The sequence below is a fragment of the Coregonus clupeaformis genome, unplaced genomic scaffold, assembly GCF_020615455.1.
Source record: "Coregonus clupeaformis isolate EN_2021a unplaced genomic scaffold, ASM2061545v1 scaf0018, whole genome shotgun sequence".
Classification (NCBI taxonomy): domain Eukaryota; kingdom Metazoa; phylum Chordata; class Actinopteri; order Salmoniformes; family Salmonidae; genus Coregonus; species Coregonus clupeaformis.
This window is the reverse complement of record NW_025533473.1, coordinates 589,550-607,684: the sequence shown is the minus strand read 5'-3', so window position 1 is coordinate 607,684 and position 18,135 is coordinate 589,550. Positions and strand designations below refer to the sequence as shown.

Here is an 18,135-nt window from a genome sequence, read left to right as displayed (position 1 = left end):
AGCCTTTGTTGCTACTAGAGCTGACCGGGGCAGCTCTAGCAGGGCAGAAATTTGACAAACTTACTTGTTGGAAAGGTGGCATCCTATGACGGTGCCACGTTCAAAGTCAATGAGCTCTTCAGTAAGGCCATTCTACTGCCAATGTTTGTCTATGGAGATTGCATGGCTGTGTGCCCGATTGTATACACCTGTCAGCAACGGGTGTGGCTGAAATAGCCAAATCCACTAATTTGAAGGGGTGTCCACATACTTTTGTATATATAGTGTACATTGAAAGACTACAATGAATGGCAATCCGTCATTTGTCCGTCTTGTTTCACACATGTCAAAAGATGGTGTCTCCTTCCTCCAGGCTGACCTGAGACCTGTGTACTGCTCACCTGTTGTGACGAGAGAAATTATGTCTCCTCCCTCCAGGCTGGCCTTGCTGATGGAGGGCCCTGTGATGTCCGTCCAGTACACCATCTTCTCCACACAGTCGTAGGCCACAGCAATCGCCACTCTGTCCTGGGAGCAACACATAGAGACGGTTTTATTGATTTATTGATTAATGGTTTATTTAGATCGGGACAGATACAAACACATTGAAACATTCAATAGACCAATCATCTGATGCACAGTCCTTGTGCTTTCCCTACTTAACTGCTAATTGGAAACCATGCGAGCGTCAGAATATAGGATGTCACACACACTCAATAGAGCCCCTGTTCAAAGCAAGAGAACATTGCAGTAATGTTATACTACTTTAATAGTGTTAATGTTAATATCTCACCCCATTCATTTCACAGATGGGTTCAACCAAATTACATAAGATGTACACAATGTTACATTACATTTCAAAATGGCAGAATGCGGCTAGCCAAACAATTGAAGCTTTTATTGGGAAGAATCCCTCTGTATGTCCAGTTACATGTTCTGCCAGACCATTCCACGCTAGTGAGAAGAAAGAAGAAAAGCCTGGGGACGAGTATGGATGGTCAACTCACACAATCAGGAGATTGTTCAAGTGGCATTTGGGACATTCCAGAGAGTGGATGCGTGGACCCACAACACCCATCAACGCACTCTCAGTCCGGCCAAAGGAAATATCTGACATGCGACGAAGAGATGATCAAATCCCCCTCTTTTCATTCAACCTAAGACTGGGGGTCTGAGAAGACAGCTCTGGCCATCTGGTGAGCGGCCATCTTGACAAAGCGTGGTAGGCCAGGGCTTACAGAGGAGTGAGTTACTGACTGAGTGAATCATTAACTCGAGAAGAGAGTGAGTGAGTTAAAGTTTGTGAGTCAATAAGTAACTTCCCACAGTGCTTGTAACAAGTGATGTGCAGTGCTTGACTGATTAACTGACTGACTGTCTGTCTGACTGAGAATGTGAGGTGAGTTGAGGTGCGTCAATGTGAAGCCTCACAGGCAGGTGGAGCAGGGCTTTGGCCTCCCCTTTGTTCATGCTGTATCCGTCCAGGGGGATGTGCTCGATCTTCCCGCTCTGGGCAAACAGCAAGTGGGTCCCTGGGGCCACAGGAGAGACATCCGGCCTGGTGGTGGGTCCAATCGGGGGAGGAATCACTCCCTGGTCAATACCTGTCAAGGGAGGACAACTGAAGTTACAATGTCATTTCCCACTGGGCACAGATGTCCTATCAGCGTCTAGTTTTGATTTATCTATGATTGAGTTTTCAACTAACCTGAATTAAATGTGAAATCAACAAAACTTTCAACCATGCCATTGAATTTAGGTTAAAAAGTTCCTTTACTTTGATTACTTTTTGCAAATCCAATAAGTTTTTCACGTTGATTTAAACACATATAATTTTGGGGTTGAAATGACATGGAAACAATGTTGATTCAACCAGTTTGTGCCCAGTGGGTTCCTACAGTATTTTTATTTAGCATGCAGGGGCAAATGTTGAATGTAATGGAATAGACATGAGTGCTATGAATGCATGAATATGTTGAATATGAATATTAAGGTACAAGCCAAGGATGACCGATCGGCCCCTCCATCTTTTGAGGCAGTCACTCACACAAAGGTTTTTGGCCGGGGCCAATTCTAGTGTTGGGGATCTCCTGACCATTGCCGTCCACACACCAGCACTGTCCAATGCTACCGTGGCACTGGGTGGGCTCGTAGGCACCATGCTGGTCGCAGGTAGGAACGTACTGACTGACGGTGGGGCGTGGGCGGAAGAAGGAAAACGAGCCTGTGTTGGAGGAGACCTGGATGCTTTCTCTGTCTCGCTCGCACTGCGTCTTCTCACGCTCTGGAATAAAACAGAAAGACGACATGAGGAGTAATAAAAGTAATAGAGGAAATTAAGAAAGGTTTCTAAGAAATTGCTCTTTCTTTTTAAAGTGCTGTTTAGCTTTGGTTTAAATATAATTGCCTTAATGTACGACATGGCACATGGCAGTTCAAAACTAAAGTTACTTGTCCACTACTAATATGGAAAACATGGATTCAATGTAGAGTATTTCATTTTTGCGGTCACGTAAATCTGACATAAGGGACACGGTGACATCTGGAATATAGTGTCTCACTGAAAGACTTATCCCCAGGGTATCTGTCTGGTTAACCACAGACTAGTCATAACAATCTCAAACAGCCGCAACATACAATCTGCGCTATGCACAACGTCTGGCCGCAACAATCAACAAAAGCCACCAAAAAAAGACAACTAGTCAACATTGGGAACTGTTGTCTCTGAGGAGGCAAAGATCAAAGCAGTTTTTATCAGACAGTCATCAACCATCGAAAAGCAAGGAAGATAACCAGGTCAACTCTCACAAGGTCCAGACACTACAGTGTCTACTACAAGTACAAGTTCAGACAAAGGAGGACAAAATGATGCCCCTTTTCAGACAGCTTGTTGAAAATATGACAAAACTGTGGAGGCAGAGGAGAAGGAGCTATAATTAGCGTGGTGGAGTAAATACATGCAGTTGACACCTGGATTGGACTTGAACAAAGAGGTAACGGCTGAGAAAGATGCCAACTCACAAACACCCAAGGCTCCAGTACATGACACTCTCCCGAGTGGCGCAGTGGTCTAAGGCACTGCATCGCAGTGCTAGCTGTGCCACTAGAGATCCTGGTTCGAATCCAGGCTCTGTCGTAGCCGGCCGCGACCGGGAGACCCATGGGGTGGCGCAAAATTGGCCCAGCGTGGCCGGCAGGGATGTAGCTCAGTTGGTAGAGCATGGCATTTGCAATGCCAGGGTTGTGGGTTAGATTCCCACGGGGGGCCAGTATGAAAAAAAAAATATATATATATATGTATTCACTCACTAACTGTAAGTCGCTCTGGATAAGAGCGTCTGCTAAATGACTAAAATGTAAATGTAAAATGAAAGCTGAAGCCTATACAGTGAGGTAAAAAAGTATTTGATCCCCTGCTGATTTTGTACGTTTGCCCACTGACAAAGACATGATCAGTCTATAATTTTAATCGTAGGTTTATTTGAACAGTGAGAGACAGAATAACAAAAAAAAAATCCTGAAAAACGCATGTCAAAAATGTTATAAATTGATTTGCATTTTAAATGAGGGAAATAAGTATTTGACCCTTCTGCAAAACATGACTTAGAACTTCGTTGCAAAACCCTTGTTAGCAATCACAGAGGTCAGACGTTTCTTGTTTGCACACATCTCAGGAGGGATTTTGTCCCACTCCTCTTTGCAGATCTTCTCCAAGTCATTAAGGTTTCGAGGCTGATGTTTGGCAACTCGAACCTTCAGCTCCCTCCACAGATTTTCTATGGGATTAAGGCCTCTTCTTGAGCCACTCCTTTGTTGCCTTGGCCGTGTGTTTTGGGTCATTGTCATGCTGGAATACCCATCCACAACCCATTTTCAATGCCCTGGCTGAGGGAAGGAGGTTCTCACCCAAGATTTGAAGTTGTCCTGTCCCCTTAGCAGAAAAACACCCCCAAAGCATAATGTTTCCACCTCCAAGTTTGATGGTGGGGGTGGTGTTCTTGGGGTCATAGGCAGCATTCCTCCTCCTCCAAACACGGCGAGTTGAGTTGATGCCAAAGAGCTCGATTTTGGTCTCATCTAACCACAACACTTTCACCCAGTTCTCCTCTGAATCATTCAGATGTTCATTGGCAAACTTCAGACGGGCCTGTATATGTGCTTTCTTGAGCAGGGGGACCTTGCGGGCACTACAGGATTTCAGTCCTTCACGGCGTAGTGTGTTACCAATTGTTTTCTTGGTGACTATGGTCCCAGCTGCCTTGAGATCATTGACAGGATCCTCCCGTGTAGTTCTGGGCTGATTCCTCACCATTCTCATGATCATTGCAACTCCACGAGGTGAGATCTTGCATGGAGCCCCAGGCCGAGGGAGATTGACAGTTCTTTTGTGTTTCTTCCATTTGCGAATAATCGCACCAACTGTTGTCACCTTCTCACCAAGCTGCTTGGCGATGGTCTTGTAGCCCATTCCAGCCTTGTGTAGGTCTACAATCTTGTCCCTGACATCCTTGGAGAGCTCTTTGGTCTTGGCCATGGTGGAGAGTTTGGAATCTGATTGATTGATTGCTTCTGTGGACAGGTGTCTTTTATACAGGTAACAAGCTGAGATTAGGAGCACTCCCCTTTAAGAGTGTGCTCCTAATCTCAGCTCTTACCTGTATAAAAGACACCTGGGAGCCAGAAATCTTTCTGATTGAGAGGGGGTCAAATACTTATTTCCCTCATTAAAATGCAAATCAATTTATAACATTTTTGACATGTGTTTTTATGGATTTTTTTGTTATTATTCTGTCTCTCACTGTTCAAATAAACCTACTATTAAAATTATAGACGGATCATTTCTTTGTCAGTGGGCAAACGTACAAAATCAGCTCGGGATCAAATACTTTTTCCCCCTCACTGTAGAATAATAATTTATAGTATGGAACACTTGAATACACATACCCTATATTCCCAAATATACAGTGGTGAAGGGGAACTAGTAGAGTTGAATCAAAGAGAAAATTGATTGGTTGTTAAGTCAATAGGGGCAAGTCCTACTTTTTCCTAATACTTCAGTTGTTGTTGTTTATTAAATGTTTCAATTCCTGGTTGTAACTCCAGGGTACCTTTACCTTTATGTTCAACTAACTTGGACTATGGGCCCTGCCCCAAAGTAGTGCACTATCTAGGCCATTAGGGATGCAGCCCAGGAGTCTGTATTCGCGAGTGTAGGAGCATTGGCTCTGTTCCAGCACATCCATGTGACATGTTCCAGGCATTTGGCCCTAATTGCATGGAGAATGAGCAGCTATGTTGATCTTTTTCGACGGGGATCGTATGTTGTGTCAACACCAACCTCCGTTTCCATTCCTTTATCCTCCCTGCGTAACATCTGTGTGTTGTTATACCCATCCCCGCGCAGGAAGGATGCACAGTTTCAAATGTCAACCTTCAAATGTCTTTCAAGGGGGAAGAGGGAGACATTTGGTCAAGGCACAACAGAAACCAACAGACACTCAGTTCAGAGTGAGTTTCAGAACCCCGAAGCACACACACACGCACACACCCGTCATCCATCCTCCCTCCCCCTAACAGTTCCATATTTTAGCACGCAGTCTCATGGAGTCTTATATCAGGCTTATGGAAGTACACACTGTTCAGGCCTTCGCCTCAGTCCATGTTCTACCATGGGTGGCAGGTAGCGTAGTGGGTAAGAGCGTTGTGCCAGTAACCGAAAGGTCACTGGTTATAATCCCCGAGCCGACTAGGTGAAAAATCTGTCGATGTGCCCTTCAGCAAGGCACTTAACCCTAATTGCTCCTGTAAGTCGCTCTGGATAAGAGCGTCTGCTAAATGACTAAAATGTAAAAAAAAGTTTAAAAAATTATATCAGTGCCAGGTGATGACGCAACACTGATAGACTTGTTTAACTTAGCGAACAGACCTCCATTAGTAAAATGCACTGTATATACTGTTTAGTCCACTATGGCTTGTGTGGACGTTCAATATAAACAGTTAGTCTCTGGTATATTATGCTTTCCTTTGATGACAAATCTGTCTCACTCCCCCGCCTCCCCCTCCCTCTCTCTCTAAACCAAACTAAACTGTTAGGAGCTTCACATGTTCCAGCTGGGGGCACTAAGACAGAACAAGTATAGCTACGCGAATCCTAACGTTTTGAGTGGAAGAAGACGCCTGATGAGAGCTCTAACTATCCCCATGCAATGTACAGTATTTACATACTTCCGGACATAGCCGTACAATTTAGAGGTTCCTTCTGAATGCATTTCTCTTGCCTTCCCTTGCACATTTTGGACTACACTGCCTCTGGCTGCTGTTTAACTTATAAATATCAGTAGCCTTGTCTGAGACAGAATGGCCCATAGGGTAGGAGCCTATATCCTGTTTCTGCAGCGTGAGCCAGCCCCCTGTCCATTTCCTTAAAGGGCCAATCTGTACAACACAACTTATATTATAAATGTTTCATGAACTTATTTAAACTGCCGTACCCCATCAGAACCCAAAATATAAGCTTATTTTACTCCAATGGTTGTAAACGTTGTAATTGTAAACAAACAATGTATAGCTTTAAAACATGATTAAAACTATCATTTTGATGTCATGGATGGTCTGTTCTTGCATCCATAGCTCCATCTATAAATTTGAGAATGGTTACATTTCTCCAGCCCCATCCCTGAGATATTTACCAAAACACTGGCCGGGTGCCCACTTTGTTATTGTTCGAACTGCAGATTCCCCCATTTTTTGAGTCATTGGTATGACTTGACCGGGGATCAAACTTCTGTTTGGTTCCAAATGAACATGACCCCGAGAAGAACTCCTCTCACACAACTTGCGGTTTGGAAAGGTGATTTATTTACACAGAAAAGCACAGGGGTTACATACCCGGGGAGCCAGAGGCACACTGGAAGCCATCGCCATGGAAACCAGGGTGGCACTGACAGGTGAAGGAGCCCTGAGAGTTATAACAGACGGCGTCCCGGTGACAGCGACCTTGCTCGCACTCGTCAATGTCTGTGTGTGTGAGAAACAACAGTCAATAAGAAACAATAGGGACACAGATGCTAAGTTCAAATGAAAGCAATGTATAAAAATCTTTCAATATATAGCTGAAATATACACAGTCAATAGGAATGTGAATATTAAATCCTGCTATGGAGATATACAAAAAATACACAGTTGTTATTAGTATTGGTAGTGCACTAGACTGTATGCCTATATAAAGTATCTAAATGTGAAATATACATTCATGAAATGTCACATCCTGTGTTATGTGATGATGTTAGATGGGGAAAGAAACATAATTCTGTAGAAAAGTACAGTCAATAAAACATAGCAGCTGCATAACTAAAGTACTGTGTACACATGTTGAAGCTTAGCGTTCGATAGGGATAGGGATACCATTTGCAACTTGTATGTAACACACCCAGCTCACTACCCCAGCTCACTACTATCTCTAAGGACAACAAATGAAAAAGGACTTATACAAATCCTACATGGAAATTCATACGGCTTTCGTTTGGTGGCTGGCCAAGTCGCATTGGATGAGGGAAAATAAGAAATACAGGGATGGATGGATGGATGAATAAAACGCATGACCAATGAGCTCCCCAGCTGTAGGGCCGGGTTGTGTTTGCATTTCCTGTCCAGGTGGACACATTTCCTCTCGCAGGGGCCTCGGTGTGGGTGCATTACAACGAGGAGGACTCAGAGGGTTCAACATAGAGAGAACCAGTGGAGAGTTTAGAGAGAAGACATGGTCTGGGGTTTTTTTAAGCTGAAGGGTGTGTGGGTTTCTGTGGTGTCCGGGGGGGTTCTGAGAAAAGCAAAAGACAACTTTATTTTGCATGTTGGACAGTAAAGTTATTCTAATATGGCCTAGTAACTAGACAAGTGCTGCAAAGGCAAGACATATCACCTGACGACAAATGCCATGAGTGAGTTCAGATCATTTAAGTCAACGGATATGGAATGGATGGATATGGATTAATTGTATTAGTAAAGAGGATTATCGACTTCTTTTAGCTTTTTTCTGTAAAGATAAAAAAAAGTCCTTCAACCTCCGAAAACAGGACGTCAACACCATTCAGTCGAATAAGTTATTAATGGTTCTCTCTCCGCTGGTGTCTGCCGCCACCACACACACTCACACACACACACACACACACAGAACTGTTTAAGTGTCACCCTACCCTGGCAAGTATGACCATCACCCACGAAGCCGGGCAGACAGGAGCAGATATAGGCGGACGCCCCCGTGTAGCTACAACGTGCCCGCTCTGGGATGTCGCAGTTATTGGTGCCCCTCTGGCAGTGGTCTATGGGACGGTCCACTTCTACAAGCGATAGGGGGGAAAGGGGGAGGCAGATTTTAGACTTGGTGGAGATAGAAATCCCCTTTGTTTGATGAAACTAAAACCCTAAAAATGAGTAGCAAATGTGAGAAAGTTCTCAGTAGACGGTTTTTCTCAGTAGACGGTTTGATAGACAAATGAAAACAACAGATTAATAGACTGATATGGCCTAGAAACTCTTAAATTGGAGTTTAAGATGAATCTATAAATGCTATGAAAAATCTGTAAACGGTTAGTGTATTTAAGTGTGTATTAATGTTGTGTGAACTGCAACAGTTATATTGGGGGCCATCCAAACAAAGAACAACACAGCTGCAAACACACTTTTTCAGCACTACATACCGACACAGGTCTTGCCATCGCTGGCAAACTGGAAACCATCCACACACTCGCAGCGGAATGTTCCCGGTTGGTTGTTGCATATGGCGTGAGAACCACAGATCTCGGGCGTCTCTCTGCACTCGTCAATGTCTACAAAATGAGCACATTCAATTAAATTAAACTCAACTCAATTAAATTCAAACAACTTTATTTGTCCCCTGAGGGCAATTCTGTTGCACCAGATTCATGTTTACTGCAAGTCATATCAACAGCCATAATAATAATTACATTATTTCATTGCATATTTGTAATAAATTATTTAATGTGATTATTTGTGTCATTTGTAGTTTATGTAGCAATATACTGTACATTACAGTATATTAATAATATGAATTATTAGTGATGAGAATTTCTGATGACATTGCTTGTTTTCATATGCTACAGTCTGTCTCAGTCCTCTCTTTGTGCGGTCTTGCCCTTTACTAATGTAAAGCGTCTTTGAGTTCTTAGAAAGTGCAAAATAAGTCAAATGTAATATCATGACCACTACTATGAAGATGCCATCTTACTAATATTACCTATTTTAGGAAGATCAGTCATGAAAGGTCATGAGCTGTTTTCACACCAAACATACAGATCTAGGATCAGCTCGCCCAATCCTAACCTTCCCCCAATCCTTAGTGGGGAAAATGCTAAACTGACCCAAGATCACTGTCTAAGTTTATTAGATAATAATGTAATAAAGTTATTACCATGCATCCTTTAATGAATTACCAGGTAAATATGTAAAATAAAGTATAACCCAAACTTCAATAGACTTTTCCCCATGTCCATTATGCATCAGCTGCTGTAGGTTTAAGCTGGTATGTATAGTGTGCAGGGCCCCTACCATAGCATTGACGTCCGTCCCCAGTGAAACTAGTGGAACACTCGCAGGTGAACTGGATGCCTTCTCCGGGTCTGCAGGCAGCGTTGGTGTCGCAGCCGTGTCTGCCGGTGAAACATGGGTTCTGCTCTGGTGGGCCACCTGTCAATCAAAGCAAACGTCCATTCTCTTGAGAGGCAGCAGTGGGATCCGTGTTAGTGGGTGATGCCATCAATGACTAGTTCAGGGTTAGTTCTGATGTTATAGCTAGAATTTAAGTGAAATAATTGCAGTAAACATGGTAGGGACCAATTGGTTGGACAAACAGCAATTCACTTATAGGCTACATGTAGTCCTTCAGTAAGGCTTTTGTGAGGCTGTTTTCAGATTATGGATTTTGTAAATCAAGGGATCAGGGGAGTTCTACTTTGGTGTTACTTATGTCTTTGGATACTTCAAGTCTGAAAAATCACAGTTTAGTACTACAACCTGAAATGAATAGATTCCTAGAAACCCTCACATTAGTTATTGTTGAAAATGGCTGTTGAATAGCTGGACAAGATGTTGTGACATCACACACACCAACACACACACAATGTCTCCGTTTTGTAGACACAGGCATGTAAGACACCTCTCCCGGCTGTTAGAGGGGACGTGCCGACCGCTTATCAGACAGCTGCTTATTAGGGGGGTTGGGGGGCACGTTTGAAGTCCCTGCTCCTCCAGACCCCATTGCGTCCTCACAGGAAACTCGGCACAGATGTTACACTTTTGCCAATAAACTCCAGCTGAGTCAAGTTTGCTTGCATAACCTACCACCGGCCCCCTGACCGCCACACCCGGCCATCCCCTATGTAACTTTACCCCTCTCCCGGTGCCTTCCTCTTGCCCTCCCCCACTCTCCCCCTTCTTCTTACACCTCCTACCTGCAGTAAATAACCTTGTGTGAACTGAAGCACGGCCCCTTGTTTACCTTAGCCGCTATCCTTTACCCTGTCAAGGGTTTGGGTGTCTTTGAAGGGCCAGCTGAGGAAATACAACAACACTAGGTTTTTGGTTTACCTACGGATAATGTTACACTATAGATAATTACTATTCATTTGGCTCGCATTCCATACTGTGTATAGTCAGGAATTCAAACGCTCTTGAAGATAAATGTATGTAATACGATGGTCCATTGAGACAACAAATGAGTGGTAACAACATCCCCCAGATGTCTAAAGAAGACACACTTATGAGTAGAGACAGAATAATCTGTTGGGGAAATGTATACATGGACAAACTACGGCCCGCAGGTCGAATTCGGCCTAGCACCGTCACTCTTCCTGCCCCGCGGGCCATAGTTTGCCCATGTATGATTAACACTGTTGTTTGCATGTTTCATAGATATAGCTATCAATGTTTGTGGAAGAATTTGAGTTGATTCTAAATGATTGCCCAAGTATTTTGGAAGGCTTCATAGTCATATAATGAGGCATAGAGATTTAGTATATTTAGTATTTTAGTAGGATCCCCATTAGCTACAGCCAAAGCTGCAGCTACTCTTCCTAGGATCCACACAAAACATAAAACATGGTATAATAATATATAACATTAATAGACAATTACAGCTGAAGGACATAACTACATAACATGACATAATACATAATGTTAATAGACATGTACAGAACTACATACATGTAAAATAAGAATACACACTTTCATATTCTTATGCCTTAGCAATCCATGTAACAGGTGCTCATTCTAATGGCTACACTGCAGTTATCCATTTCGTTACAGATGCTTACTGTTACAATTGCAGGTCCTGATCCTAATCTCTTAGAACCAGCTGTTCTGTAAACACCAGCAAGAATCTCACAACATTAGGAACCACCAGTGTCCTTGGTTTTCCCGTTTGACGTCAACGAAAACGACAATGGAAATGCTACAATTCTTCCAGTTAAGGCTTCAATCACAGTTTTCACCCTGGCAACCATGCCATTCAGCTCATAAATGAGCTATGGATGGAGTTTCCTCCTCGCTTCAATTTAATCCTTCATCTCAGCAACCGTATTGGAGTTTCCTACAGCTAAAGTTTAAATGTAATCCTTCACTTTAGCTACATATGTGGACTTTTTAGAGATCCATCCCTCCACTCCGTTCAATAAATTGAACAGAGTCATCATCAGATTGGGGCTTCTACGAAGTATTTCACCCCCTGATCATAGCAATGAGCTACAGATGGAGTTTCCTCCCCGCTAAGGCTTCAATTTAATCCTTCACCTCAGCAACAGTGTTGGAGTTTCCAACCGTGTTGGAGTTTCCTTTTAATCCTTCACTTTAGCTACATACGTGGACTTTTTAGAGATCCATCACTCCACTCCGTTCAATAAATTGAACAGTCATCATTATCATCAGATGGGCTTCACATACGTCCATCGCCCGGTCTAGTGCATAGAAATGAACTAAACCAAACATTTGCCATGTTACAGTCTATCCGCCCATAAAGGGTTAGCTAAGGTATAGTGCGTGGCCTTTGGACATAAAATGAATAAAGTCCCCTTGATATGGAGTTTCGTCCGAGTCTCTTATGGAGTTTCGTCTGGTTCTCATAAACTTGTTTTGCATTTCCATTTTCATTCCCCGCGCCACACTCACACACAGCAGCATCCACCAGTCACAAAATAAGAATACACTTTCATACACTTCAATAAAACTTGGCTCTACTGACTAACATCAGTAAGCTGACCAAACCAGTAAGTCCTTACTCTACTGAGGTTTTGCTTACAATTGCTTTCTCTGAGCAGTCCTTGATATCCTGATGCCAAGGGCACATCTGATCTTTAACTTTAACTCAAATACCAGATGTGCTAGGGAGGGAGATGCTACAGCTATTTAGGTCAGAGGGTTTGTGATGTGCGGTTTAAATAATTTCTTTAAACTACTTTTTGCTTGCTTGAGTGATTTGAGATGGGAGGGAGTTCCATGTTATCATTGCCTTGAATTTGTTTTGGCTTTAGGGACTATGAAGAGACCTTTAGTTGCATGCCTTGTGGAATATTAATGTCTGTCAGAGCTGTATGTTAGTTGATTGAATAGATGTTTTGGAGTTTTTAATACATGAATATTTCTAACAAAATTGAGAAGTGATGCAGACAATGTCTCCTGTACTTTGAGCCAGGAAAGGTCAACATGCATTTTGTTGACATTAGCTCTCTTGGAACATTGCAAGGCAAGACATGCTGTTCTGTTTTGAGCCAGCTTTAGCTTTATTATGTCTTTCTTTGCAGCACCTGACCATATTACTGGGCAATAGTCAAGATATGATACGACTACAGCCTGTATGACTTGTTTGGTTAGTTGTGGTGTTAAGAATGCTGAGCATCTCCTTATCACAGACAGGCCGCTCCCCATCTTGTCAACAATTTAATCAATATACATTGACCATGACCATTTACAGTCTAAGGTGACACCAAGAAGTTTAGTTTCCTCAACTATAGTCACATCTTTCATAACCAGAACCATCTTAGGTCTAGAGCTTAAAGGGATACTTTGGGATTTATCTACTTCCGCAGAGTCAGAGTTAGAGTTGCAGTGATTTCACTAGCTGTAGCCGCTGATGTGTATAGGGTTGAATCATCAGCATACATAGATACACAGGCTTTGTTTAAGGCTAGAAAACAGTAACGGGCCTTGTGGAATTCCATACTTTACATGTATTACGTTAGAGAGGCTTCCATTGAAGAAATCCCTCTGAGTTCTATTAGATAGATAGCTTTTAATCCACGATATGCGTGTAAAACCATAACACATACGTTTTTCCACTAACAGATTATGGTCAATAATATCAAAGGCTGCACTGCAATCTAACAGTACAGCTCCCACCATCTTCTTATTATCAATTTCTTTCAGCCAATCATCAGTAATGTGTGCCAATGCAGTACATGTAGAATGCCCTTCTCTATAAGCATGCTGAAAGTCTGTTGTTAGTTTGTTCATAAAGAAATCACATTGGATCTGGTCAAAAACGAATTATTTCCAAAAGTTTGCTAAAGCCAGCAGTAGACTTATTGATCTGCTGTTAGAACCAGAAAAGGGCGCTTTACCATTCTCGGGTAGCGGAATGACTTTAGCTTCCCACCAGGTCTGAGAATTGTTTTTCTCTCCAAGCTCATATTGAAGATGTGAGAAATAAGAGCGGCAACATATTCCGCTACTATCCTCAGTCGCTTTCCATCTAAGTTGTCAATACCAGGTGGTTTCTCATTATTGATGGCCAGCAACAATTTTTTCACCTCTTCCACGCTAAGTTTATGACATTTAAATGTACCTTGCTTTTCTTTCATAATAGGTATTTTATGCATGAATATGATGGCTCACAGTTTGTTGTTGGCATTTCATTCCTGAATTTGCCCACTTTGCCAATGAAGTAGTTGTTGATATAATTGACCACATCAAAGGGTTTTGTGATGAATGAGCCATCTGATTCAATAAAAGACGGTGTTGAAAGTCTTTCTGCCCATAATTTAATGTTCTCCAAAGCTTTTTTTTCATCATATTCTATTTATCTATCTTTTATCATAGTTTCATAATACAGTTTCTTCTTCTTTTTGTTTAGTTTAGTCACATAATTTCTAAATTTACAGTAGGTTTGCCAATCAGATGTGCAACTAGACTTACTAGCCACTCCACTCTTTTTTTCAGTTCCTCATCAGTCCACGGCGCCTTAGCAGTTCTAACAGTCAGTTTCTTAATAGGTGCATGTTTTTCAATAACTGGAAGGAGCAATTTCATAAATGTATTGCAGCATCTGGATGCTCCCCATTACACACATTTGACCAATCAATCTTTACATCTTCAGCATAGGAATCACTACAAAAATGTGTATGATCTCTTAAACACTATTTTAGGCCCTGCCTTTGGAACTTTGGCTTTTCTGGATACAGCTATTATATTGTGGTCACTACATCCAATGGGTGTTTATGCACCTTTAGAACAAAGTTCTGCAGCATTACAAAAAATATAATCAATACACGTGGATGATATACAGTAGTTCCTGTACTGTTTGTAAACACCCTGGTAGCTTGATTAATAACCTGAAGCAGATTACACTTGATGAAAACCTATATTTTTAGGTCACCTGGAAAATAGAACTCTGTTAACATCATATACACTATCAAGCATTGCACACATATTATCCGGATAATGAATGTTAGTACTTGGCGGCCAATAGCAGCACCCCAAAAGAAGAGGCTTTAGATGAGGCAGGTGAACCTGCAACCACAACACTAGAACAACCTTTGGCATGAGATCCTCTCTGAGCTTCACAGGAATTTGGCTCTGAACATACAGCGCATTCAGAAAGTATTCAGACCCCTTGACTTTTTCCACATGTTGTTACGTTACAGCCTTATTCTAAAATGGATTATTAAAAAAAAAAATCCCTCATCAAATCTACACACAATACCCCATAATGACGAAGCAAAAACAGGTTAAACTATTTTTTTGGCAAATATATAAAAAAGAACAATCTGAAATATCACATTTACATAAGTATTCAGACCCTTTACTCAGTAGTTTGTTGAAGCACCTTTGGCAGAGATTACAGCCTTGAGTCTTCTTGGGTATGGTGCTACAAGCTTGGCACACCTATATTTGGGGAGTTTCTCCCATTCTTCTCTGCAGATCCTCTCAAGCTCTGTCAGGTTGGATGGGAAGCGTCACAACACAACTATTTTCAGGTCTCTCCAGAGATGTTCGATTGGGTTCAAGTCTGGGCTCTGGCTGGGCCACTCATTCAGAGACTTGTCCTCAAGACATTCAGAGACTTGTCCTGAAGCCACTCCTGCATTGTCTTGGCTGTGTGCTTAGGGTTGGTGTCCTGTTGGAAGGTGAACATTCGCCCCAGTCTGAGGTCCTGAGTGCTCTGGAGCAGATTTTCATCAAGGATCTCTCTGTATTTTGCTCCATTCATCTTTCCCTTGATCCTGACTAGTCTCCCAGTCCCTGCCGCTGAAAAACTTCCCCACAGCATGATGCTGTCACCACTGTGCTTCACCGTAAGGATGGTGCCAGGTTTCCTCCAGGCGTGACGCTTGGCATTCAGGCCAAAGAGTTCAATCTTGGTTTCATCAGACCAGAGAATCGTATTTCTCATGGTCTGAGTGTCCTTTAGGTGACTTTTGGCAAACTCCAAGCGGGCTGTCATGTGCCTTTTACTGAGGAGTCGCTTCCGTCTGGCCACCCTCCATAAAGGCCTGATTGGTGGAGTGCTGCAGAGATGGTTGTCCTTCTGGAAGGTTCTCCCATCTCCACAGAGGAACTCTGGACCTCTGTCAGAGTGACCATGGGGTTCTTGGTCACCTCTCTGACCAAGGCCCTTCTCCCCCGATTGCTCAGTTTGGCCAGGCGGCCAGCTCTAGGAAGAGTCTTGGTTGTTCCAAACTTCTTCCATTTAAGAATGATGGAGGCCACTGTGTTCTTGGGGAACTTCAATGCTGCAGATATTTTTTGGTACCCTTCCCCAGATCTGTGCCTTGACACAATCCTGTCTCTGAGCTCTACGGACAATTCCTTCGACCTCATGGCTTGGGTTTTGCTCTGATATGCATTGTCAACTGTGGGACCTTATATAGACAGGTGTGTGCCTTTCCAAATCATATCCAATCAATTGAATTTACCACATGTGGACTCCAATCAAGTTGTAGAAATATCTCAAGGATGATCAATGGAAACAGGATGCACCGGAGCTCAATTTCGAGTGTCATAGCAAAGGGTCTGACTACTTATGTAAATAAGGTAATTCTGTTTTTTAGTTTTTAATACATTTGCAAACATTTCTAAAAACCTGTTTTCGCTTTGTCATTATTGGGTATTGTATGTAGATTGATGACGAATTTTTTTTATTTGATCTATTTTAGAATAATGCTGTAACGTAACAAAATGTGGAAAAAGGGAAGGGGTCTGAATACTTTACGAATGCACTGTATACAGAGACACTGCCCCCATATTTATTCCTGTCTCTTCTATGGATGTTATATCCCTGTATTGCTACTGCTGTGTTGTCAAATTAATTATCTAAGTGAGTCTCAGTGATGGCTAATATACACTATATATACAAAAGTATGTGGACAACCCTTCAAATTAGTGGATTCGGCTATTTCAGCCACACCCGACTTTCAACGTGGCACCGTCAATGGACGCCACTTTTCCAACAAATTTCTGCCCTGCTAGAGCTGCCCCGGTCAAGTGCAAGTGCTGTTATTGTAAAGTGGAAACGTCTAGGAGCAACAACGGCTCAGCCGTGAAGTGGTAGGCCACACAGGCTCACAGAACGGGACCGCCGAGTGCTTACATTTTTTTTTACATTTTAGTCATTTAGCAGACACACTTATCCAGATCGACTTACAGTTAGTGAGTGCATACATTATTTTTTTCAATATATTTTGATTTGTTTAACACTTTGTTGGTTACCACATGTCTCCATATGTGCCACTGCATAGCTGATGTCTCCACTATCACTCCACAATGTAGAAAACAGCAAAAATTAAATAAAAACCCATGAATGAGTTGGCGTCCAAACTTTTGACTGGTACTGTATGTGAACAAATTTGACTAGTACTAAAGACATTGTGTTATCATAGGTAGATTCCGTGATATGGAGTTACTATACATAGTAGGGGTACATTGTTTGCATCTGTTGTCAAGCATAGATCACTGAAGGGAACGAATACCCCTCTTATTCATTCATAGGTTTAACTCTTTAGCTTTAGCTTTAGCTGAAGCGCGTAAAAATCGTCTGTCCTCGGTTGCAACACTCACTACCAAGTTCCAAACTGCCTCTGGAAGAAACGTCAGCACAATAACTGTTCGTCGGGAGCTTCATGAAATGGGTTTCCATGGCCGAGCAGCCGCACACAAGCCTAAGATCACCATGCGCAATGCCAAGCGTTGGCTGGAGTAGTGTAAAGCTCGCCGCCATTGGACTCTGGAGCAGTGGAAATGCGTTCTCTGGAGTGATGAATCATGCTTCATCATCTGGCAGTCCGACGGACTAATCTGTTTTTGGTGGATGTCAGGAGAAGGAGAACACTACCTGCCCAAATGCATAGTGCCAAATGTAAAGTTTGGTGGAGGAGGAATAATGGTCTGGGGCTGTTTTTTATGGTTCGGGTTAGGCCCCTTAGTTCGAGTTAAGTGAAATCTTAACGCTACAGCATACAATGACATTCTAGACGATTCTGTGCTTCCAACTTTGTGGCAACAGTTTGGTGAAGGCCCTTTGCTGTTCCAGCATGACAATGCCCCCGTGCACATAGCGAGGTCCATACAGAAATGGTTTGTCGAGATCGGTGTGGAAGAACTTGACTGGCCTGCACAAAGCCTTAACCCTTTGGGATGAATTGGAACGCCGACTGCGAGCCAAGCCTAATCGCCCAACATCAGTGCCCAACCTCACTAATGCTCTTGTGGCTGAATGGAAGCAAGTCCCTGCAGCAATGTTCCAACATCTAGTGGAAAGCCTTCCCAGAACAGTGGAGGCTGTTATAACAGCAAAGGGGGGACCAACTCCATATTAATGCCCATGATTTTGGAATGGGATTTTCGACGAGCAGGTGTCCAGATACTTTTGGT

At 42.7% G+C, this 18,135-nt stretch overlaps 1 protein-coding gene across 1 annotated transcript in view; it reads right to left on the bottom strand.

Moving 5' to 3' along the window:
• LOC121572672 (nidogen-1-like) overlaps positions 1-18,135 on the bottom strand; it is a 50,516-nt gene that overhangs the window by 7,318 nt on the left and 25,063 nt on the right. Inside the window, exons 9-15 of the mRNA XM_045212505.1 lie at positions 9,547-9,684; positions 8,679-8,807; positions 8,175-8,318; positions 6,868-6,996; positions 2,027-2,263; positions 1,411-1,583; positions 381-507 (exon numbers count right to left, since the gene is read on the bottom strand). Of these exons, the coding sequence (XP_045068440.1) occupies positions 381-507; positions 1,411-1,583; positions 2,027-2,263; positions 6,868-6,996; positions 8,175-8,318; positions 8,679-8,807; positions 9,547-9,684 (1,077 nt within the window). The remainder of the gene's footprint in view (positions 1-380; positions 508-1,410; positions 1,584-2,026; positions 2,264-6,867; positions 6,997-8,174; positions 8,319-8,678; positions 8,808-9,546; positions 9,685-18,135) is intronic.